This window comes from Amblyraja radiata, chromosome 13, assembly GCF_010909765.2.
Source record: "Amblyraja radiata isolate CabotCenter1 chromosome 13, sAmbRad1.1.pri, whole genome shotgun sequence".
Classification (NCBI taxonomy): Eukaryota; Metazoa; Chordata; class Chondrichthyes; order Rajiformes; family Rajidae; genus Amblyraja; species Amblyraja radiata.
Window position 1 is genome coordinate 29,755,482 of NC_045968.1, and position 26,055 is coordinate 29,781,536.

Genomic DNA, 26,055 nt, shown 5'->3' on the forward strand with positions numbered 1-26,055 from the left:
AAACACAACTAAGTTAGGATGGGGTTGAAGCCCAAAATGTAATACCTGGACTGGTTTTTCGCCAATTGGTTTTCCAGGATCGAGTTAATTAAATTACTTTTTTTTCATTTCAGTCACGAAAACAAGTGGTATCAGAGGTGATCTACACATTTTGTTTTTTACTTGTAGGCTTACATGTATGCAATTTTATATTAAAATGTAGGTTAGATTGGTTTGGTCCATTAACTCGCAGGCACTTTTTAAGCGCACATTTTGATTATTTTCCATTCTACCATAGAGATATAACGTCTATAATAGACTTTATTTATATTTCTATGATTCTACAGACCTTGGCTGGGAACCTGGAGCTCACTAAAACTGTTCCCAATTGGGGCCCGCACCTCCTAAGGCCGGCCCTGCTTACACACCCTGGTGGTATGAATATTGACCTTTAACTTCAAGTTACCCTTGCTTTCCCTCTCTCTCCATCCCTCCCCCCTTCCAAGTTCTCCGACCAGTCTGACTGTCTCCTTGATTACATTTCATCTCTGTTCGCTTCGTTGTCAATTTCTCCAGCTAACAATGATCTATTCTACATTTCCCTTCATGCGCATCTCTTTTGATATCTCATTCTCACACCTCACCCTTCCTTATCTCCGTGTCTTCCACTTCCCTGACTCTCCTTCTGAAGAAGGGTCTCGACCCGAAACGTCGCCCATTCCTTCTCTCCAGAGATGCTGCTGCCTGTGACGCTGAGTTACTCCAGCATGTTTGTGTCTGCCTTGGTACCAAAGATGATCTTTGCTGCAAAGATTATAGAAAAGATCTTATAGCGGAGCTATAAAATCTTTGGATTATAGAGCGGAGCCTCCTCTAGTATCTTTGCTTTGCTGTGGACTGCAGAGGCCCTGCCCCCCGACGTTGCTGCGCATGCGCGCTGCCGGTCCCAGCGAGCGCGAAGATGGCGGCGTGCAGCAGCGAGGTCCGCGTCGGAGATGTGGAGGAGGACGCGTCGCAGCTTGTGTTTCCCAAAGGTAGCAGTGGGGGATGAAGAACGAACATTCAGCGAAACAGGGGCGAGGTCGAAAGCTGATACAGACCCTGCCTACTACAGCAACACCATCTCCCCTCTCGTCAGTCTCTCCGCACTTCCGAGACCCCCAGCCGCCCCGGCCCCCCTCGGGGGAGAGTGTGTATCTTGCCCTCCACTCGAGGGAGTTGGGCGCTCTCCTCCTTCCGGGGGGTGGTGAGGGGTCTTAATCCCCCACCAGCCGTAGACACCAAAGATCTTATAGCTATAAGATCTTTGGTAGACACCGCCAATCCTTCAATCTCTCCTCCCCCCTCCCCTTCACTAGGATGTAGCTAGCTTGCGGTTTACCTGTTTTTTGCTGCCTTCCTTTTGAGTGAAGGAGTCGCCTGCTCTCTTTTAAACTAAAGGAAACGTACCATAAATTTTCATGAAATTATTAACAATGCATCATCCATCCGATTAGCCATACTAAACATCGTACATTTGTCAATCTACAGTTCCAACAATTTGCTCAATATCACTTTTGCTCATTCATTTTCCTGAATTTGCATCCTCTGTAGTGCAGAATATAGCAAACACCTGCTTAATGCCTCCGCAATCTTAATCTTAATGCATCCGCAATGATTAATTTTCAAGATTGCCATTCTGGAATAGAATAGAATGTCTTTTATTGTCATTTAAACAACTTGGTTTGAACAAAATTGCATTTTCTACAGTTTTTACATTACAAAAAAACCCAAGCCACCACAGCTCTTCCGGCTCCGAAGACGGTCAGGTCCTCAGGATCCTCGACTGGAGCCCTCGGGTTAGTCCCGGTCGGAGGCCGCCGCTGGCTCCTCGATGTTAGGCCCAAGACATCGGAGACCAGACAAGGAAAAAGTCGAGTCCCTGTAGAGGGAAGAGATTAACGGTTTCCCCCCATAGCCCCACCCCCCACATATACACAGCTAAAAAAATAATAAAAACTAGGCTCAAGCCATACATTTAACAAGCCAAAAATTTAAAAAAAAGACAGACGACTGTAGTCGAGCCGCCACACTAACTCTGCACTAACTTTTAACTGTCAATCAAAATTCTTTCTTGCTATCACTTCTGCAATTTGCAACACATTGTTCCATTGAATAAGCCTCATGGTGTACCATGTGAATGGAAAGATATCAGACAACCAAAGTGTTAGAAGTTATTTGATTTGAAAAGTAAATTTGTATTGAGGTAATTGAATAGTTGCTTGAGTTTGGATATGTTCTGTGTTCCCTGTCAGAATTTGAGAGCTCTGAAACTCTGTTGAACTCTGAAGTCCACATGCTGCTGGAGCACAGGAAGCAACAGAATGAGAGCGCTGAGGATGAGCAGGAGCTGTCTGAGGTCTTCATGAAAACGTTAAACTATACAGCCAGGTTCAGTCGCTTCAAAAACAGGGAGACCATTGCGAGTGTCAGGAGGTCAGTGTGGGAATTTTTTAAAAGGCTTGGCTTAATTTACTGGATTGCAACTTTCACCTTGATGTGAGGGGGTGGTGTGCGGGTGATATCAATGCAATTGTGGGGCACAGTATCTCTACGGTGAGATTATGACATTTCTATATGGATATTTACTACGTTTGATATTGTAATGAATTAACTTGCCAACAGTTGACCTGCAGGTGACTGCATCAATTTGTTAAAATATTAAGCATCGTACAGTAAAACGTAATCTATCATGCTCAGAATTTAGTGCCGGACTGGCAGATTTTTTTACCCGGCATTCCCTCAAATTTTACTGAAAATGTCAACGGAGAGTGATCTGAGATACTACTAATGTGGTATGTTGGGTTGTTTGTATATGGCATTAATTTCATATCCACTAAAAAATAATCAATTCTTGAATAAGTTTTATGCACCGAAGAGTAAAACGAGTATTCCCTTCCAACTGGATTAGCAGATCTCCATACATCTATTATATTAGTATTTTTTATATATGTATTTAGAAGTTCGCTGGTTTTAGATTTTAAATTACTCTTCTTTTGTTTTGCTGATTTATCTAGATATGAATCTAAAACACAGTTAAAGTCCCCCCCCTATTATCACATTTTGGTAATTAAACTCTGATATTATGTCAATAATTTTATCAAAAAATTGGGGGTTATCAAAATTCGGAGCATAAATATTTATCAAAGTTAGTGGGGTTGCATAAATTTCACCCGAAACTATAATATATCTTCCCTCTTTATCTGATATGGTATTCTTTAATTTAAAAGGAATACCTTCCCTAATAAGAATAGCTGTACCCCTAGATTTAGAAGTAAATGAGGAGTAGTATGTTTGGCCTATCCAATTCGCCTTTAATCTTATTTGTGTTTGTTGTTTCATGTGTGTCTCCTGCAAAAACATTATGTCGCTTTTCAACGATTTTAGTTGGGCAAAAATTTTACCCCTCTTAATTGGTTCGTTGGCACCCCTTATATTCCAACTACAAAATGTAATTCCTCCGTTCTTTATTTGTCTATCGTCTTGCATTGTAAATCAAGGTAATATTCCTGAATCATATGGTGCAACCAAATACCTCAGAATTTTAGGACTTGGGTGGTCATCCCGGTTTATTAGATTTATATTGCATCTCCTTGTAAAGTGCCTTAGAAAAAGAAAAAAAGAATGCGATACACAATTACTTTCAAAAAAATTAAACAGATAAAAATCTTGATTGTGCTTTAAAAAAAAAGTGCTATTAAGGTATCTAAGGGAAGATACCTTAAGGACGAATAGCCATCAACGATGGCAAAAAATGTATAGACCTCCGTGATGTTGTTATACATTGAGCTCCTCCCCCTTGGTGAATCCTCATAAAAAGTTACATACCGTTTCATATTTTGTCTTTTCTTATATGAGTTTATCAAACCAGCGCTAGTGACAGCCGAGAGAAAAAAGAGACATAAGGAATAAAAAAACAAACAAATATAGAACACAACATATACACGATTATATAAGTATATATGTCCCTCTAATTTATCCAATCTTAATCTAATCTAACCTCAGTTTCCCATTAAATCTTTGCAGCATCATCTTAAACCTGTGCATTCTAGTTCTTGATTCCACTACCCTGGATAAAAAATGTGCATTCATCCTATCTATTCCCTTCATGATTTTACACACCTATCAGATCCTTCCTCAGCCTCCAATGCTTCAAGGAATAAAGTCCTGCCTTACCCTATGTCTTCTTTAGTTCAGGCCCTAAAGACCTGGCAACATCCTCAAATCTTCTCAGTACTCTTTCCAGTTTAATGGCATCTTTCCTATAACTAGGTGACCAAAAGCGAACACAGTACTCCAAGCATGGCCTCACCAAACTCTTGCACAACTGTAATATAATGTCCCAACTTCTATACTCAATCGCCTGACTGATGAAGACCATTGTGCCAAAAGCCGCCTTCACCACCCCATCTATTGTGAAGCCACATCCAGGGAACTATGTATCAGATCAGCAATCTTCTCCAAGGCCTTACTATTCACCTGACTGTCCTTCCCTGGTTTGACTTCCCAAAATGCAACACTTCACACTTTCCTGCATGAAACTCTCTTGCCTGAAGCCAACCCACTTAATGTAACCTCGGCCTCCCAGGTTCTTCTTCTTCTTTCGTGTGGCGTGCACAGCCTAAAGTTGTTGGACAACTTGTTCTATTTGATCTTCCGTTTGTGCACGTCGAGTTGATTGCATTAGTCGAAACAGGGTGGACCACGTGAATGTTGCAATCTTCCACCCTGGCCTCCCAGGTTGATCACCTGTAACTTGTTTAAGTTTCCCTCTTTATACCGCCACACTCTCACATTTACATTACATATCGATCCATCTTCTTTTGTCATCTAACCTTGTTTGTAACGAAGCCAGTAATTACAATCTCTGTTATTTTCAATGCACCTTCATGCACATTCTGCTTTTCTATAATTCGTAAATTATCTCTAAACTCTTGCTAATTCTTTCAGGTTTCACAATTAAAGATAAAGACATCTAATTTGTTCCAATTCTCTAGCCCATGCTTAATCAAGCATCAGGGTAATCATATTTTTCCTCATCATTTCATCTCCAGACGAAGCTCTTGCTTTGGTAATTTGGTGTCCATCTGAATTTTAACCAAAATTTGTTTGTTACGTCAAATAATCCTTGTTCCAATCATGCACTGGCAACATCCTGCAACTCTTTCTCCGTTAGTTCAACAGCTGCATTGGGGCTACCCCCTGCACCCGTGCAGAACTTATTGATTTCATCACTTCTCATTAACTTCCACCCTGCCGTCAAATTCATTTGGACTATCTCCCCTTTCTTGATCTTTGTTTCCATCACAGGAGATAGACTAACGAGTGACGTCAGTTACAAACCCACGACTCCCACAATTATCTGGAATACATCTCTTCCCATCTTGACTCTTGCAAAGAAGCTATCCCCTACTTTCAATTTCTCCGTCTCCACAGCATCCACTGCCAAGATGAGGCTTTCCATTCTAGGACATCTGCGATGTCCATTTTCTTTAGTGAACGTGGTTTCCCCCTGGCTGTCATAGATGGATCACTCACCCTGTCTCCTCTGTGTCCCGTTGTTCTGCTCTCGCTCCCCCTACCCCCAGACGGAACAAGGATACGTTCCCCTGGTCCTGACCTTTCGCCCCACCAGCCTCTGCATCAACACATCATTCTCCAACGTGTTTGCCGTCTTCTACGTGATCCCACCATCTTACTATCCCCACCTTTTTCCCCTTCTGCAGAGACTGCTCCCTCCGCAACTCCTTGGTTCATTCATCCCTTTCCCCTCCCCAGGTACTTTCCCATGCTTTCCGAGATGTAACACCTGCCACCGTACTTCCTCCCTCACAGTTATCCAGAGGCCGAGCAGTCCTTCCAGGTGAGACAGGTGTGCATGTACACCTCCTCTAACCTCATCTACTGCATCCGATGTTCCCTATGTAGCATCCTTTACATTGGTTAGATGAAGTGTAGACCTGTCCATTCTGGCAAACACCTGTGCTCGGTCTGCCAAGACCTGTTGTATCTCCTGGTTGTTAATAATTTTAACTCTCCTTCCCATTCCCATACTGACCTTTCTGTCCTGGGGCTTTCTCCCCCAACCAGAGTGGTCCCAACCGAAAACTTCGCCTTTCCATGTTTTACGGAAATGGTGACTAACCTGCTGAGTTATTCCATCACTTTGTTAGAAGATAATGTAAGTACATTAGGAATGGATGATGTACCTGACTTCATTACATAACTATTACAACAGAGGGTAGAGGTCAACATAATAATTAGATGGGTAAATGAATGTGAAATATTCAATCAGTTGCAGCCAATCATAAGCCCCCCCATTTACAGTTACATTTCTATGCTACTTGTGGTAGGGTTCGCAGGTGATCTACTGTAACTTCTCACAAAGGAAAAACAAACTTCATTATCTCCTCTACTATTTCATGTTTACATTTACCATCCACCCTTCAACACATTCCCAGACAAGAGGCAATACGTCTAACCTTAACCTCTTCTAAACCTGGTCAAGCGAGAGATGCCAATTGACACAGACAAAACACCCTTTTGTTACCTTATTCAATTTCAATCAAAATTAAGTAAGGAAAGATATTAATATTTTCTTCCACACTACTCAACGATAGAAATAAAAAATTGAATTGGTGTCAATTTTATTGGAGTATCTTTCTTGCAGTCTGCTGTTACAGAAGAAATTGCACAAATTTGAGCTAGCCAGTCTGGCTAATTTATGTCCTGAAACGGCTGAAGAGGCCAAAGCTCTTATTCCCAGGTGAGTGTTTGATCATATTTTTAGGCTGTGTGAGATATCATGCTTATTGACTTGAATTTTGCATGTTAACCATCTGTTACACCTTATAAAATGTCTGTGAGTGCCTCACCTGTTAACCCCAAAGTTTAAATAAACAGCTTACATTTGTCTTGGCAATGAAATGGTTAAAAACATGTGACAAAATAACGGAAATTATTAAATCTTGAATTGCATCATCCGACAGGTGTTTTGTCACTTTCAAAATTCATTCAGACTGGTGAAATTTAAGTGTCATTAATACTTAAATATTTGAATTCTAAGGGAAGGTCTAAGATCATTCTTTAAATCACAAACTCATCGCTCCTTGGTATTTGTTGTCCTTGCTATAATTTATGTCAAGCTCAGGTGCTCAGCCTTTACTTTGATAAATAGTTTGTACACTTATGGTCCACAAGCTCTTCAGTGTCCAGAGCGAAGCGTAGATGGTGTTTTTGACTGAACTTGAATGTTTTGGAGAACTTGTCCGTACAAACCTACTCGAGCTCTTTTGCTTTGCTGTCCACCTCCACTGTACCACCTTGAAGCAGTTCCAATCATGTCTATTCTGCAGTATCCAGCACACCGCTTGTGGGTTCCCATGTCCCTGCCCGGTAGCTCTGTTACACAATGATTCCATTAATGATTCAATATGTTAATGTCACATGTTCTTAGGTCCTGTTTTGCATACAACTCAGTAAAATCATACAACAGGCCTCACCTAGGCAGTACACAAGTGTTGCCACGTTTCTGGCCCCGACAAAGTTACATAAAGTTAATCGACAGACTTATCTTCTATTGGGGAACCAGGCTCCCCCGCCTGCAAGCAAATTTATCTGATTAACTCAAAACATTCAGTAAAAGTAGTGAATTAATAATAATATCCAATTGTCCGAAAAATATACCCACCATCAAAATCCTGAAGGTGCCGTATTAGGAAGGTTTTATTGCAGAATCTATTTTTGTTTGTTAGTTTTAGTTTAGTTTATTATTGTCACATGTACTGAGGTGGAGTGAAAAGCTTTTGTTTGCGTGCTATCCAATCAAAAAGGCTATGCATGATTACAATCAAGCCATCCGCAGTGCACAGATTGAAGGCACAGTATTTAGTGCAAGATAACAGTGTATTAAAACAGGTAGTGTAAGAAATGCTGCTGTTGAAATAAAGATTTTAAAGAGTGGAGCGATTGTAATGGACGATAGTAGACCCTCTTCTGGGAGGATCCAATTTCTGGCGCCATCTTCGATTGCTGTTTTTATATTGATCATCACTTTTGGACACTTCCTCGTCTTGCGTATGGCGTGCACAGCCTAAAGTTGTAGCTCAACTTGTTCTATTTGATCTATTTGTTTGTGCACGTCGGGTTGATTGCATTAGCAAAACAGGGTGAAGGTTGCAATCTCCCACCCCTTTGGACACTTACCCTTTTGTATCACTTTTGGACACTTACCCTGCACAATCTAAAGCAAAGTAATGTATTGTGGAAACAGTCCAAGATTGATTGTGTTCCTAATTATTTCTAGTTCCTTTAATGTGATTAGCGAATGCACTTGTAATAAAATGCAGCGTGATGGGCCTGTCCCACTCAGGCGATTTTTCAGGCGACTGTTAAGTCGCCGGCAGTGGCCTGAAAAACCGGCAACTGGAACGGCACGAGAATTCTCGCTACTCTCCATGACGGCTTCATTCTGGTCACCACTAATGAGGCACTAGTTCCCAGAATGCGGGAACTCCTCACGACCCGGCAACCACTTGCAAACATGTGTCGACCATAGTCGCCTAAGTGGGACAGGCCCATTAGTATTTATCTTCAAGAGGTCTGAGCATACTATGAGCATGACTAATTACACCAATCACTGGCATAAATTAAGTATGTTTTTTGTCATCTTATGCTTCATTTCTCGCAGAGATAAAATGTTTAAGATTGAATGATCTAGACGCAAAATACAAAAATATTCAGTAACACCCGTTAAGAGGAAAACAGTTTAATGTTGATGACTTTTCATTTGCTCTGATGAAAGATCCTCGATACGGGTGCTGCTCTATGCTGAGTATTTTCTACTTTGATTTCCAACATGGCATTGAATGGAGTACATTGTGTGTGGAATCAATAGGCCTGATGTTGGTCTGTGATATTTGCTGAATGTGTTTTAGGTTTTGGGGCTTTATGCGTAGGAAATGTATGGATTTTATTTACAAGGGTCTGCAAATGTTACAATATATTCATGTGTGCCTTTTTCTCTACCCTCCTCTTTTGTCCATTTCTTCAATTTAAGTTTGGAAGGTCGATTTGAGGACGAGGAGCTCCAGCAGATTCTCGATGACATTCAGACCAAACGAAGCTTTCAGTATTAACATCACTGGCTCCGACTAACAGCTCTTTCCAGCTCTTGCCGTCTGGAGATTGGCACTGGTGTTCAACATTGGCACTGGAATTTTAAAAAGTGAAACTGGAGAAACTGGGTCACCTGCGGAAGTAATAATCCCGTGGGTTATTTCTGCATTGAAAATCACTTAGCACAATCTATGAACCTCAATGCAAATATACTCTGGAATTACAGTTTTTGTTCAAGAAAAAAGATATTTTTTCATTCAGATGTCCAGGTGGCCTTGTGTGTCAATTTTATAACTGTCACTACGGACAAACTGATATCTTGTAACTCATTCTTGGCACACTGGCTCATTTTTGTTTTGTTATTGTGCTGACACACATTGGACCCTTGATTACGTCTTTTTTTGCCTGAAAGAATTTGGACGGGAACTGAAGTTGTTTGATGACCACTGTTCAGAGCCCCACGAGATCTTGGAATGCATATATTGATCGTGACAATCAAGTCACATTGCATCTGTATTTTATATCATTATCCCAGATACTGCATTTGTGCGGATATTTTGTAAGTTACATTAGAAAGACATATTTAAAGATAATACAGGTTGCGTTCTGGTGGTTTTTGAAGTCACGGGGTTCTGCTGGGTTTGGTTCCGTTGTTGTCCTTTAACTGGCTTGCTGTTGAACCTTCAGAGTAGGTTGTTGTGTAGGTCACTTTTCTCAGCCCAGTCTGTCATCACTTTATTTTCAGCAGGAATCGATGAACAGAATGACCGATGAATTGGTCACTTATGGTTGATTTCTGGAGGAGAGAGGTTAAGGCTAATTATTCTGAAGAAGGGTCTCGACCCGAAACCCTTTCCTTCTCTCCAGAATGCTGCCTGTCCTGCTAAGTTACTCGTTATTTGTGTCTATCTTCAAGGCCAATTGTTCACCTCCCTCACTGGATATCATCTCAACCGAGACTAATTATAGCTCGGATTGAACCAGGGATGTGTGCTTGCAATTTGTAAGGGTGGCCTGATCTCTCTCAAAATTTGAGTTAGATTAAAAGGTTTGATGACAATATTTGATGTAATACATTGTTTTTCTAAATCTAATTTGATATAGAGTGAACTAGAAAATGATAAGCAAGAACAAATGTGCCTTTCACGTGTGTTGTCTTCACCTGTATTATAGTTGAAATAAACTGCCCTAGAGTTGGTCAAAAAGGAAAGTTCACTACTGCAGACAGGTCGGACAGAATGAGGTCATTCAGAACGTCTGAGTCCATGCCAGATCCCATACCTTCAACTCACTAAATTAGTTTGTTCCCTTTTTATCTATGCAACAGTTTGGGGTGGCCAGTTAACCAACGTGCTGTATTTGGGAAATAGGAGGACACCAGAAAACATAGCAAAAAATCAAACCGTCCGATGGGAAATGCAAACTTCACAAGGCCGGCACCCAAGGTCAGGACTGAACCCAGATCCATGGAGCTGTGAGGTGGCACTACGATATGCTATGCCATCTTAAATAACCTTGCTTTTTGACCTAACAGTTCACGATATCCTAATAAGACATATCCAAACTCAGCTGTGATAGGTCTGTCCACTTTGGTATTCTTCCAGATAGTAGATGGATGACCAAAATTTGTTTTCAAATACCATCTAATGGAGCAGTAAACATTGATCCAAAATGTTCTGGCAGGAGCTGACTTCATTGTTCAGCTGCTTCTGATTTTCATTGTTATTTGTTCTCTCTGGGTTTGTGGCCAAATATTACTGAATATTTGGGAGAATTGACTCCCAACGTCTTGTAGGTGAACTTTAAATGTTAACGTAGATGAATGAGATGGGTACAGGGGTAAGAAAAATAAATGGACACGACTGGACTTTGTAAAATGCCAAATTAAAGAATTGTATTCCATTAAAAATAATATTTTAAAAATATAAATCAAATCAATTGAGAAAAATAAAACTGAAGGTACATGAAAGGGTTGGAGAGAGAATCAACAGGGGTAGTCAGTTATTTAAGTCTATAAATCTATATCCTTAAAAGTCTGATATTGGATGTGTATTTGTGTGTGTGTATATAATCACATCTTCGCGAACAAACGACGTAACGGTAACATTTTTACATATTCCGGTAGACATTTTCCCCATGGAGTCCAAAATCGCCTTATCTGAAAATTTAATGCTTTATTTCTCGAGTTACTACTGAAAATGTTCAAAAATCTGACAAACCTTTGAATTTAAAAACGACTGTCTTTCACTAATGACATCACAATGGGTCCGCGTGCCGTTCTTCCTCGCACTGCGAGTGACGTCACCCCCTCCCCACCTCCCCCTTCTTCCCTCCGTCATTCAAAAGACGCCGATGAAGTCGGCCCGGAGATGAAGTCGGGCCGTCGACTGAAGATCAAAGTCTTCAGCTATGACCAAAGATCACAGCTGAAGACTGCGGCGGCCCAACTTGCGATCCTTTGGTCGACGCTCGCCCGCGGCTCAGGTCCGGTCCTCGGTCGGGTCCTCGCTCTCTGCCCCCCCCCCCTCCCCTCCAGGGAGTGGTGAGTATTGGGACCTATGGATGAGTGGTGCCCCCCCCCCCCCCCTCAGCCCCTGCCTGTCTCTGTCCTCCCTCTGCCACTGTCGCTGCCCTCTCTCTGCCTCTGTCCCTGCCCTCTCTCTCTGTCCTCTCTGTCTCTGCCCTCTTCCTCTCTGCCCCCTCCCTCTCTGCCTTCTATCTCCCTGCCCTCTCTCTACTCCCCGCCCCCTCCCTCGCCGCGCCTGCGAGTTTGGGCCTATGCGTGAGTGTATATCGTGGGGGATGGGTTAAAGGAGCAAATGATTAATATTAATATATCATGGGGGGTGGTTAGTGTGTGTGTGGGGGGTGGGGGGTGGTTAGTGTGTGTGTGTGTGTGTGTGGGGGGGGGTGGTTAGTGCGTGTGTGACACCGCAGGCCACCCCCCCCCCCCTCCCCCTCCTGCAACCGCACGTTGAGGGCACTAGTGGAAACATTCTCTCCACATCCACTCAATCCAAGTCTTTCACTATTCTGTATGTTTCAATGACATTCCCCCTCATTCTTCTAAACTCCAGCGAATAAAGGCTTAGTGCTGGCAAAAGCTCATCATAGGTTAACCTACTAGTTCCTGGGATCATTCTTGTAAACCTCTTCTGGGCCCTCTCCAGCCAGCACATCCATCCTCAGATATAGTGCCCAAAATTGCTCACAATATTCCAAATGCAGCCTTACCAGCGCCTTATAGAGCCTAAGCATTACATCCCTAAATTTCGGGTCAGGACCCTTCAGCAAACTGATGATTTTTGAATTATTGTCATGACTGCTGATTTTGCAAGCTCTCACAAATTGTGATGACCAGATAATCTCCAAGTAATTGAAGGATGAATGTTGGCCGGGATGCCAAGGATTGCTCCCGTGTCATGACATTTTGTAGGAACTCCATTTAACATGCCAACTGAAAGATATTACATACAACTTGCACGCACTTTCATTATTGCACTGGATAAGGTTTTTGTGTATTCTCTTGGTCGGAACTTGAACCCATAACATTTTGACTGAGGAAAGAGTAACCAATTGAGTTGTGGCTGAGGAAACAGATGGAATTCAATGCTAAAAGGGGGTGAGAATGAAATGTGCAACATTATGAAGGTTAACATGATTTTAGTAAAATAAATTCATACAATTTCTTTTCCTAATCAGATTTTTTTCCATTGAATCTAAAGAACCTTTGTCTAAAACATTGTTAACTAATGGTTAATCCATTACCAAAAAATTGTGTTCACTGCAAACTGTACTGCCCTTGGCATTGATCCCTTAGCATACTGTCACTTGTTCCTTTCGTACTTGTGCATGCACAACTTCCCTGTTGTTTCCTCTGATTCATCCAATTTTCAATGGATTTTCAAAAGTTCCACTCCATTCCAGACATTCCAATCTAATGGACCAATCTCCTGCATGGCACTGTTTCAAAGCTTTGACAAAAATCTAAATACAGTTTGCCAAATAGTGGCACCTCAAGCATAACAAACCAAAGCTTATAGGTTTATTATCATTCAACTGTGATGCTGAACTTGTCACAAGAAGTAATATCCTTTGGGGAGATTTCTGACATATAACTAATAAATCATCTATGATGTTTGTGTGAAGATATTGTGGGGGTTACCAGCCAGTGGTAGAACTATGCATTGAGATAAAACAGCTAAAAATTGCACATCCTTTTTGGTCTCTGGACCACTAGCAAATACGATCAGTATGGTTTGTAACCTCATTGGCTTTACTGTAACCTCATTGGCAGTACCCCAGGTGTGTCTAAGCAGTAAACGAGAATTTAATACACCAAGATGAGTGATCCCACCAGCAAAATGATCAGCTGTAGTACATCAGCAGTCCTGCCACATGCAGTTATTATTGATAGTCGACAATCTCACAACTGATGGAAAGAGGCTCCAAGAACATCCGCATTCTTCATAATAGTGGGGTCCAACATATGTGTGCAAAAGACAAATGATGCGTTCATATTTCATGTGTAGGAAGGAACTGCAGATGCTGGTTTATACCGAAGATAAGACACAAAATGCTGGAGTAACTAAGTGGGACAGGCAGCATCTCTGGAGGGAAGGAATGGGTGACATTTCGGGTCGAGCCCCTTTCTCAGACTTCAGGTTTGTTTCTACCAATTGTTCCTTTGTTTCTACCAATTTGACTTGCAAATTAACTTTTTGGAAATCCTGCACCAGCACTGTCAAGACCCTTTGTATCTCCAATTTCTGAATTTTATTCTCATTTACAAAATAGTCTATGCCTTTATTTCTACTATCAAAATGCGTGTCTCCACACTTTGCTACGCTATATTCCATCTGCCACTTCTCAGCCCACAACTTGTCCAAGTCCTTCTGCAGAGTCCATGCTTTCTCTACACCTCCTGCCCCTCCACATATCTTCTGTGGTGAATGAATTACTTGGTTTGCCACTTACCATGTCAGCATTTACAAGTAACCTGCTAGGAGCAAAATGACACTCTGCATTGCTTGAGGGTAATCTAAAATCACCTTATACGATCAACTATTCAGGATTCAGCAGATTAACCGTCATCTCATTAGTCACCCAGAATATTTATTCCCTTCACTTCTGGGGCACTGAATTCAACGCAAGATCTGCAAAACACAGTGCGGATATTTGACAAGGCTATTTCCCCCGCAGCTCCCGAACCTGTGGTCTTCACCTCAAGAAGGACAAGAACAGTGGACATGAAAACTGTTCCACTGTATTGTGATCTGAAATAATCTTATTACTCTTGCCGATAATATTCCATTAAGTTTAAATTTCAATAATGTGATCTTATTATGTTTATCTATAGTTGGGTCTTTTGCGTTATCTAATTCTAATATTTTAATTTCCTTTTCTAAAGTCTCTTGTTCTATGGAGTTCTTTTTATTTTGGTAACTTTGATATGAGATTATAACTCCACGTATAAATGCCTTAAAAGTTTCCCATAATAAAGATGGTGAAATGCCTGGTGTCTCATTTGTATCAAAAAAGAATTTCATTTGTTGTTTTAAATACTCATAACCTTGTGGATTATTAATTAACTGTATTAAAACGCCAAAACGATTTTATACCTGGCGTTCCCTCTAAAGGTAAAGGTCAATGGTGAGTGATCAGAAAAAATACTATTGTGATATTTAGGGTTAATCGTATAAGGAATTAATTTAGTGTCCACTAAAAAATAATCAATTCTCGAATAAGTTTTATGTACCGCTGAGTAAAATGAGTATTCCCTTCCCGTAGGGTTGACTATTCTCCATACGTGTTATATTAGTGTTTTTTATATATATGTTTAAAAATTCACTAGTTTTAGATTTAACCTTACTCTTCCTTACTTTTATTGATTTATCTAAATATGTATCTATAACACAATTAAAATCCCCCCCTAATATTACATTTTGGTAATTATACTCATCTATTATATCCGTGATTTTCTTAAAAAATTGGGGGTTATCAAAATTTGGTGCATAAATATTTATCAGAGTCAGTGGTGTAGAATAAATTTCTCCTGCCACTATAGTGTACCTTCCTTCCTTATCAGATATAGTGTTCTTTGATATAAATGGTATACCTTTCCGAATAATAATAGTCGTACCTCTAGCTTTAGAAATTAATGATGAATTAATGCAAGAAGCGCGTAAAAACCTGTTAAAAACCGCCAAAATGTTGAATTTTTGCGCTGAAAGAAATGGTGGAAGTTGGGGTACGTGTGAGAGACATGTCCCCAACTTTAGAATTCCAAATGTGAAGCGAAATGTAGGTAAATAGAAGCGAGAGCTGAAGGGACAACAACAGCTAAAGTGCTTGGTAAACATTGGCCGTGCAGATAACGGAATTGAAAATATTGGGAATTATCGCGTTTGCTCACTGCATTTCATCAACAGTAAGGCATTATTTGTGTTTTTTCTTGATTCCTTTGGTATCTAAAACTTCTCAGGTGATAATCTGGCTGTAAATGTTTCTTCAGATGCGTTTTCATTTTGTATGTAAAAACCCACTTGAGAACCATGGGCGATTTAAAAAATTTACAGCCCGATTTATCACTTCTGAAACTTTTTAGATGCCAAAGAAATCAAGAAAAAACACAAATAATGCCTTAGTTGATGAAATGCAGTGAGCAAACGGCCAATGTTCGCTAAGCACTTTGTCTGTTGTTGTCCCTTCAGCTCTCACTTCTATCTACCGTCATTTCTCCTCACTTTTGGAATTCTGAAGTAGGTTAAATGTCTCTCACGCTTACCCCGATTTCCATAATTATTTACAGCACAAAAATTGACATTTTCGGCGGGTTTTAACGGGCCCGCTAGGCTGGAAACAATGGTAAGTGCCTACCTGCGGTTCATCGCGTGTACTCCATTTGGAGTAGCGTAGCAACAGTACGGGTCATGGGTCGTTACCCGTCTGCCGTGAAACCTCCCTATTACACCAGACAATAAACCAAACTAAATTAAACTGTCAATAGGTAGATTTGCCCTTTGCCGTTAGATAATGGTCAATCTTTTACCTTGTAGTGGCACTTAGTGGTGGTTTGGGGAGGTCAGAACCCTCATCATTGGTTGGCTCGATCACGTGACCAAGAGGGGTTTGTTCTCGGGCTTTCCAGTCAGTCGTTAGCAAAGATCCTCTATAATCTTTGGTCGTTAGAGCTCCTCCCAGCAACAGGAGCTAGTTTTGTGTTAGCTAGTCAGGCACGCGTGTTACCGACATGTTACCGTTTATTATTGAGAATAAAAATTACTCAACTCAATCTGCCTGGTCTCGCTATAGTGGTGACCCCGCCGGTCCGGACGTTTTTTTCTGATTTTTGACGTGAACGCCACCGAAAACCTCGACGCCCAACAAAATGCGGTTGCCCTGAAATTGCCGGTTTTCTGGGTGGTACAGCCTCAAGTGTGGTTCACTCACATTGAGGCTCAATTCGAGCTCCGCCACATCGTCGTGGATGCTACCCATTATTTCTCCGTGGTGGGTGCACTTAGTCAGAAAATTGCCACCCAGTTGCCGCCTTACCTTCAGAGTCCGCCCGCGTTCAACAAGTACGAAGGTCTCAAGGCGCTGCTGCTCCACACTTTTGGGCTCAGTCGCCACAATCGCGCAGCTCGCCTGCTGCACATGGACAGCCTCGGCGATCGTAAGCCGTCTGCATTGATGAGCGAGATGCTCGCTCTTATGGATGGCCACCTGTTATTCTCTTTACCTTGATTTTGCTTCACTTTTGGAATTCTGAAGTAGGATAGATGTCTCTCACGCTTACCCCAACTACCACAATTTTTTACAGCGCAAAAATTCATAATTTTGGCAGTTTTTAACAGGTAGAAAAGTATGCGTTTCGTGTATTAACATAATTTACCTGAAGCTGCGATGTCCTCCAGATGGATTGAGCGGCTCCGTGCGGCAACCCCCCTATAGACAGCACCCGTGGTCAGGATCGAAACCGGGTATCCGGCCCTGTACGGCAGCGAAGCTATCGCTGCACCACCTAAAGATAAATGATTTTAGTCAGGATTCCAAAATAATTATAGCAGTTTTACACTGTGTATAAACTGGCCACTCCAGTCTAGATGTAGGCGTCAAGCAACGCTGGAGGCAAAGGGTCGCACGGCCAGCAAGGCGACTGCGACCAAAGATTTTAGAGCAGGGCTTTAAGATCTTTGACTGCGACCGCGCACGCGCACGCACACGTCTGCAACGGGATCTTTGCCCGCGACGACGGGGAAGCGTGCGTGCCTGTCACGTAACGTAACGGCGGACGCACGCAGAGCGCACGTTGCCTTACGGATGGCACGCCTTGACGTCAGTTCCGGTTCAGGGGATGTTTGTGGAAGATGGCGGCAGCGAGGAGACCGTGACTTGAGGAGGGGGGTGGTGGTGGCGGCGTGGAAGCAGCGCTGTAGCGAAGTCGAACCAAACAGGCCCGTAGTGTGGTGAGTGAGAGTTCCGCACGTCGCAGTGCTGTGCCCGGTAACCTCAGCAACCCGGGTAAGACCGACAGCCTGGCGCAACGCGATCCGGCAGCCGCCATTTTGGTTACGGAGCCCGGAGAGAAGCAGGCTAGGCCCGGGTGCTAGTCAGGCAGGCAGGCAGGCTGGTTGGTTGGTTCTCGGTGGAGATGGGGAGGCAGGCAAGGAGCCGACAAGGCAGGTAGGGAGCGAGTAGGCAGGCTCGAGGTGGACTTGTTACACTCGAGGAGAAAGTGAAGCATTACCAGGGAAAGGACGGATTGGAGAGCCTGGCACGGAGGAGATGCTCGTTTAATCTCTGCCGCACCGTGAGTTTAGAAGAGGCGGGAGGGATGTTTGATTGCTCCTGGAGGAATTGAAATAGAAATGTAATAATAGAAAATAAGTACGGGCTATAGTTAAATATGTCAACATTTACATTCGTGAAACATTTAACAGTGCATCTAATCCTGGTTTATCACGTGATCGAAACAAAATATGATGTTGATGGAGGTAAATGTTACCACATCTACACTGATATGCATTTGCTTTGACAAATGAGAATTTAAAAAATCGAAAGTTGGCTAAAATACAACGTTGGAAGCGCAGGTAACAACACCGAACCCTGATCTCTCTTCTCGTAGCCACCTACAAAAAAACAAAATGTGAGGATTTTAATGTCCCGTTCCTTATTCATCCAGTTATTGATATTGTGCTGTTTGTCCAATGTAAATCCCTTTTCATATATTGCCTCAACTATAAAAGTTAACCTGAATGGGTGATTCTCGAAGATTGGACATGACTACAAGATACAGGGGAAGTTATTTAAAACTGGGGTTCATATACAATTCCTCTCCAGAAAATAGGAGCGACCATGAAGCCCTTCAACCGTGTACTGCAATGTAATATGGTTATCTTCGCTACTTACTTACATAGAACAGTGCCGCGCAGAATCAGGCCTTTCAGTCTACAATGTCCGTGCTGAACACTGCTAAATGAAACTAATCTCTGCCTGCACATGATTCATGGTAGTGAATCTGGGATTTTATTTTCTGGTGATTTGAGGGAGCTGGAACACTAGTAGTATTTAAAATGAAGGTGGATAAATGCTTGATGGATAAATGAATAGTGGGGTATGTGGAAATGGCAGAGAAGGGATGAGGCTATGAATGGAGAGATATGGATCACTTGCAGACAGAACTTTAGTTTAACTTGGCATCATGTTTGGCACAGACATTGTGGCCTGTTCCTGTGCTGCACTGTCATTTGTACGTAAGTAGTGATGATCATATTAAATGGCAGTATCAGCTTGATGGGTCTAATGGTCACTCCTATTTTGTTCTTGAGCGGGTGACCAGAAGCTTGATGGAGTTTGAAGAATATTTTTAAGGAGACGAAGAAGTGGAAAAGTTCAAGGAACAATTTACAGATGTGGGGAAGTGGGTGACCATGCAGACATTTGAAAAATTTTCATTGTTAACTCATAATTTGCCTTGAAAGATTAGTATTTTTAAGATCGAAACATGACTTGGATACATTGTTGAAAGCACAGGTGCCAAGCGAATGGAATTTAAGCACATACTTACAGAAAATTACTGCTTAATCATTACTGTATGCCTGGCAATTTAAAAATAGTGAAGGGGCATATACTATGAATTAGACAATTGTCTATAGGCTAGACAAAATTGTCTATAGGCTAGACAAAGGAATTGTAACTCAATGTAAAGAAAAATGGTAATAATTGGAAGAATTAACAATTTCAAAAGAGTAGTCATGTTTGTGAAAACCTTATATTTTAAAAGTATGTGTATACAAGGGTGATATAGTAAATATTTAGAATTTTCTCAACACCTCCAATTGGGTACTGCTTGACATAGGAACGAATGACCAATGTCACTGGCCAAGTGACGGGGACACCAACCTAAATAAAGAGAAGGTTATAGGTATTTATTGAAATGGCTGAAGGTGGTAAATTATGCAATGACTGGGACAGTTATTCACTACTTCAGAATCAGAAAAAGCATTCCAAAATGTACGGAGTCAACAAAATGGGGCATAATTAATAATCAGCGACAGCCCATTTAAAATTCACCCCTAATGAAAGTGAAGTTTAAACTTGTGAAATCAGTGTCTTGAGTCTAAACAAAACCAGAGTATGAGGCGTAAGTTGGCTTTACTAGATTGTGAATATGTACTGAAATATATGATGATAAATAAGCAATGGCTAATATTTAAAGAATTATTACATACTTTTAAGGACCAAAAACTCAATTCGGCAAGTGGCACAGTTGTAGTTCACAAGTGAAATGAAATTGAATTCAATCGAGTGAAAGTTTTCTTATGTTTCCAGAAAGAACAGAAAGCCTGACCATTGGATAATTTCAGAAATTGGTAAAGGAGGACAAAGCATTGATAAGGGAAAGCAGAGTAAGGAGGTAATATCATTAAACAGAATGAAAACACCTATAGATATGCAGAAAGGAGAAAAAGTTTAGCTAACATTAATCAGGGTCTCAAAACTGAGATGTAAGAAATCATTTTGGAGAATAAAGAAATAATATGGAAATTAAATATTTTGCCTGAAACTTGGGATACAAGTAGTTTGTATTTTGGAAGACCTTTGAAAAGGTGACATAAGAGGGTTTTAAGCACAATTACAATATGATGGATTTGGTAATGTATTGTAAGATGGATTGTTTAACATACAAAAACAGCAGAAATAAACAGTGTAGGAAAGAACTGCAGATGCTTGTTTAAATCGAAGGTGGACACAAAATGCTGGAGTATCTCAGCAGAACAGGTAGCATCTCTGGCGAGAAGGAATGTGATGTTTCTGGTGGAGACCTTTCAGTCTGAAGAAGGGTCTGGAGAGAAGAGATTCCTTCTCTCTAGAGATGCTGCCTGTCCTGTAGAAATTAAGTAAGTAAGTTAGTTTATTGGCCAAGTATTCACATACAAGAAATTTGCCTTGGTGCTCCGCCCACAAGTATCAACATGACATACAGTGACAGTTACGAATGACTCAGAAAACACTAAACATTAATAATAATAAAACATTTATGCTAAAACACCATTGATCAAGCATGTGAGCCAACAAAATACCAGATCAAAGGGAGGCTACAGATTTTGGCTGTTGAGTAAGCAACTACTCGTGGATAAAAACTGTTTTTATGTCTGGCTGTGGCAGCTTTGACAGTCCTGAGTCGCCTTCCAGAGGGAAGTGATGAAAAAATAGTTTGTGGCCACGGTGAGAGGGGTCAGAGATGATCTTGCCCGCTCGCATCCTGGCCCTTGCCGTGTACAGTTCATCAATGGAGGGAAGGTTGCAGCCAATAACATCTGCTGAACGGACGATTCGCTGCAGCCTCCAGGTGTCGTGCTTGGTGCTGAGCCAAACCAGACCATGATGGAGAAGATGAGAACAGACTCTCCGATGGCTGTGTAGAATTGGACCATCATTACCTGTGGCAGATTGTGCTTCCTCAGCTGCCGTAGGAAGTACATCCTCTGTAGTGCCTTTTTACTTTGGAGTCGATGGTAGCCTCCCACTTAAGGTCCTTGGAGATGATGGTTCCCAGGAAGTTAAAAGACTCCACAGATGTAACTGTGGTGTTGTTGATGGTGAGTGAGGTGAGGGAGGAGAAGCTCTCCTAAAGTCTACAATCAATTCCATTGTCTTAAGAGCATTGAGCTCTAGGTTGTTGCGACGGCACCAGGACGGCAGCTGTGACACTTCCTGTCTAGGCAGATTCCTCCCCAACCTGGATCAGTCCAATCAGGGTTGTGTCGTCTGCAAACTTGAGAAGCTTGACAGAGGTGTCTGTGGAGGTGCAGTCGTTGGTGTAGAGAGAGTAGAGTAGAAAGAGTACGCAGCCTTGCGGTGCTCCTAAGCTGAGCGTTTGCGAGTCCGAGATGTGCTTTCCCAGCCTCGCATGCTGCTTCCTGTCTGTCAGGAAGCTGGTGATCCACCGACAGAGGGGTTCAGGCACAGTCAACTCGGAAGGTTTGGAGGGTAGTAGCTCTGGCACAATGGTGTTGAATGCAGAGCTAAAATCAACAAACAGAATCCTCGCATAGGTCCCCTGGCAGTCTAGGTACTGTCGGATGAAGTGCAGGCCCAGGTTGACTCCATCATCCGCAGATCTATATGCAAACTGCAGAGGGTCCAGCAGGGGGTTGTATTTGGGATGATATTAGTGGGCTTGTGTTGGATTAATGCTTGGGTCCCGATTGCCAAAATCTACCAATATATCCAGTTATACGGATGTTACAAAACTATGCGCAGTGAGATTTCAGGGATATTAACATGAACAGTTGAAGGAAAGATGGTGTGGATCTGGAGTGTCAGATGTCACAATGGTGGTTGACCGTGATATGACAAGACCACAGGGAAGTATGCAGATAATTTTACAGTTGGTTTATTGATTATTAGAAAGCAGTAGACGTCAACATGGAAGGGAAAGTATTGAATGGTGAATATGTACAATATTGGTAAATTTGATTTTGAAAGCCAGTTGGTGAAGATAAATTTACTTTGATTAAGTGGAATTGCCAAATTGTTTAAATATTTGAAAGGTGATTTGGCGCATCTTAAAATATTATCAACAGATTTGGTAAATTTTCTTTTTATCACAGTAAAATTTACAGTTGGGCAAATGTATCAATCGTGTGTTTTTATAATAAATTGCATTTAAATTGGAAGTGACAAATGATAGCTGCACAATTGAAGTTGTTCTTCACTGTTAGTAGCTTTATTAATCAAGGCACACCACGACTTCAACAATAAAACAATAATTTTAACCAGTCACTTTGCTGACTACTTAAGGGCCTGTCCCACGTAGGCGATTTTTTTAGGCAACTGGGGCGACAGTCACTGTCGCGGCGTGACGCCGGAAATGCACCCACCCAACGACAATGTCCACAACCAGCTACCACCAGTCGACGTCAAGCTATATCAACCGGCGACACAATTCCTCGCGACTTGGTAAGTCCACCTATGACCACATCTACGACAACCTGCGACGCCCGAAGTCAACCTACCTCCAACAAGCGACCAGCTACAACCCTGTCGGCGACAAAGGAAGACAACTAAATACTTCTCTTGACGCCGGCACTGTCGCCGGTTGACGTAGAATGACGTAAGTTGTTGACAATGGAATTCACCGAGGTCATGACCCGGCGACAACCAACCTCACCTGGCGTCATCCTGGCGACAACCTACGACAGGAGAAGACGGGCAACATCAGGCAACGTCAAGCCCATTGTCGCCGAGAGGTTTTGACAATTTCAAAATCCAGCGGCGAGAAGAAACAAGTAACGACACTTGAGGAGACTGCTCACGACAATACAAGCGTCACCCCCGCATCACGCCGCGACTATGTGACGACAGCCTATTTTTTGGCTGTTGCCGAAACAATCGCCAAAGTGGGACAGGCCCTTAAGTGTCCAGAACAGGTACACACATGTCCGTAGTCTGCATTATTTTCACTCTGAAGACCAATTTTTAAGCCAAATGCAGGGTTAATATATAGTGCCAAAAAACCCAATCTTTAACTTTTTGTTTCAAACGGTTGCTAAAAATTCTGTATTAACATTTTCATTAAAACAGTATTTCTTAATTGCTAAAAATGCTATATATATACATGGTAGTTTTTTGTGTGTGTGTTGTTTTCAGTTTGGCAGTTGGAAACTTCCACTGATTCCCAAAATCACCGGAAGAGTTTTGGCTGATCTGTATGTAATTCTAAGAACAGAAATATATTGTGAAGGCAAGTCTTTATGCTACTTTGTCTATTCTTAGGTTACTTCGTCATGTTTATTCGTATAGTGCCTTCTCTTTGGTGCTCCCACTTCTCCTCAATTGATTAATTTGAGTCAAATTTATATTTTCCCCATCAGTTTTAGATTCACCAAGAAGTGGAAACTTTTTTCCCAATTGAAACCGAATCACGCCTTTCATTTCTTTGACATCTGATTGGGCACCTCCAGACTCCATCCTGTCCAGATGTTCATAGAAACATAGAAAATAGGTGCAGGAGTAGGCCATTCGGCCCTTCGAGCCTGCACCGCCATTCAATATGATCATGGCTGGTCATCCAACTCCGTATCCTGTACCTGCCTTCTCCCGCAGGGAATATGTGGTCTCTGTGTATGCCAACTCATACTTTTGATTTCAATTTGTGACATACACTCACATCAAATATGCCATTTTTATCAGAGCTTTCTTCCATCGCCAGCTGTTAGTTTAGTGGTATTGCAAATGTTCTAACTGTTTTCCTATCCAAATGGTTTGTGAAATCAGAAGCAGTCATGGTTTTGAACATCTCTCTTTGTGGCCAACTTTTTGCTTCTGTCAAGCTAAATAAATACCTAAAAACACTAAACTTATTTCTGTTTTATCAGCACTCTGCTCTGTGTTCTGGAGTACTCAGAAGTCATACATTTATAATCCTTGCACCAATAAACATCTGATATTGTTGCTTTATGTTATTTGCTCGTTTTCTTTATCTGGTTCCCCAGACGTAGAGAAATTGAATTATTTTTCTGCGGTTTATTTTTGACGGGTTTTGAAGGCCTTGCATCTTAAATGGTGTGTATTTTAATTTGATTTCATCTCCAATGCTGAGTTGTTGTAATTGCCATTTGGAGATTTTAAATTTATTGAACCATAATATATAAAACAAATTTGTGTTTAGTCCCAATCAATTATTTGTTTTATTACAAGTAAAGTTGAATGAAACACTTTTTATTTAAAAAAATTGAGAGACTTGACAGGTTTGGTCATGTAAGCAGGTGATCAATGTTGCATAATCATTGTTTAACAGAAGCTAATTGCTGCTCTCAGTGTTAATCTGTGATGGGCCTGTCCCATTTGCCGATTTTTTAGGCAACTGCCGAAGACTGTCATGGTTGTAGCAGGTCACCGATAAACCGGCGACAACCTACGACAGCACCTACGTCAGGAGGTCAAGCTACACTCGTTGGTGTCAAACCCACTCGCTGAAAAATTTCCAGCATGTTGAAAATTTAGTGGCGACCACTCTGGTCAGGTGAAGCTGAAGGGCTATAGTTCTGTGCAGAGCCAGGTCTGGACTGCAGGCTTCGACATTTTTTTTAACATATTTTGCTTTTGCTATTTAAGAGTCGAAGCAATGGAATTTGGGCAGATAAACTTTTCCTCTGGATTGGAGTACCAGGAAACTGAAATGGGAAATAATATCAAGAAAAGACATCGCGTACACGCTTTTTCACGCTGCGATTTCTTTCTCAGGAATTTATTAATCGTTCCAGGGTAACTGGACCTTATTTATGTGTCGATGAAAGGATATGAAAGACCAGTCACAATTATATGACTGGTTCCACTGGATCATATCTTTGTAATCATTTCAGCGTCAGAGATCTGTGGCCATTTGAAAGGTAAGTACGATGGAATAGAAGATGCATTGTGTCATTTTGATCCGAAACATTGGTCCAGCGACTGTATGGTTAGCTTGGTTCTGCTAACTGCATGGTTGCCAAGGGCAAAGCTCTATGTTCCTTGCTTTATTGGACGGGACGAAAGACGATGTTCTATATGTTAGACTCTTGGGTTAGTTTCAGATTGCTGGTGGTGTCAGGTGAAGGAATAGAGAAGAAACTTTTATATGTAGTGTGCATTTTCTTAATATTTCCCCATCACAATTGCAACAGAAAAAAATCTGTTTAACCGTGAGTTATATTATACATTATAAAACAACCCTTCCTTGACCAATCTCAAGAAATTTGTGGACGATTTGCAGAAATTTGTGTTTGTGCCAACTGTGACGAGTAGAATCAATTGCAGAACAGTGGACAAACACTTTGGGTGCATTACAATTTGAGTTACCAGGTGATTCAAAATTATTGGATATAACTCAATACGTTAGTGGCTCACTCCAACGTCTTAAATAAACTTTGGGCTTTGCTGTTCCAGTTTCACTGTTTAGTTGCAGTCAACTGTTGCTTTCATTTGACTCAAATTTAAAACACAGAACATTCATGAAAACGTCTTTCATCATGATGAATACAGGCAAACCCTGTGTCATAGGGTTGAGGATTGCATTTCTAAAAAAAGTTTTGTTGCCGCTTTGCTTAACACAAAGTTGCTTTGTCTGCATGTGTCAATAAACATTGTGATAAAAATTGTTGCTTCATGTTTTGCATATATTTAATGCGAACATTTTATTTGATATCTCAATTTTTTGGGCAGTGAGTTGTGAACTCCATAGGGCAAATTTGCTTTATCCTAACGGCCATAACACTGGGTGGCCCACACCAGTGTAACAAGGGCTGAGTTTCTTGAACACTTTGCTTTGCAGAACAGGAGATATAGTAAACCCTAACCTGCGTGAGGCATATAGCGGCCATGCATGACATGAAAAATCAGAAGTCAAGGATACAGTAAATCAAAAGCAAA

The 26,055-nt window shown here is 41.5% G+C and overlaps 2 protein-coding genes and 1 long non-coding RNA gene across 25 annotated transcripts in view; 2 read left to right on the plus strand and 1 right to left on the minus strand.

Annotated features, from left to right (window-relative positions):
- The first annotated feature begins 897 nt into the window (after positions 1 to 897).
- Positions 898 to 11,106, plus strand: polr2d (RNA polymerase II subunit D). The gene is made up of 4 exons (XM_033031581.1): positions 898 to 1,013; positions 2,274 to 2,454; positions 6,689 to 6,784; positions 9,077 to 11,106. The coding sequence occupies exons 1-4, from the start codon at positions 941 to 943 to the stop codon at positions 9,153 to 9,155; spliced, it is 429 nt and encodes a 142-aa protein (XP_032887472.1). The 5' UTR covers positions 898 to 940; the 3' UTR covers positions 9,156 to 11,106.
- Positions 8,770 to 14,389, minus strand: LOC116979781. Its single transcript, XR_004413775.1, has 2 exons — positions 14,187 to 14,389; positions 8,770 to 9,268 (listed from the first exon to the last, which is right to left on the minus strand). It is a non-coding gene; the product is annotated as an uncharacterized LOC116979781 (long non-coding RNA).
- A 3,080-nt stretch (positions 14,390 to 17,469) lies between these two features.
- Positions 17,470 to 26,055, plus strand: part of wdr33 (WD repeat domain 33) — a 100,172-nt gene continuing 91,586 nt past the window's right edge. For 20 of the 23 annotated variants that reach the window (XM_033031561.1, XM_033031564.1, XM_033031569.1 and 17 more), the window contains exon 1: positions 17,482 to 17,606. The gene's annotated coding sequence lies outside the window, so the exon portion shown is untranslated. Of the gene's footprint in view, positions 17,607 to 19,971; positions 20,057 to 21,222; positions 21,243 to 26,055 lie in introns of those variants that run through there. The other 3 variants (XM_033031557.1, XM_033031556.1, XM_033031558.1) reach the window with 3 other exon arrangements.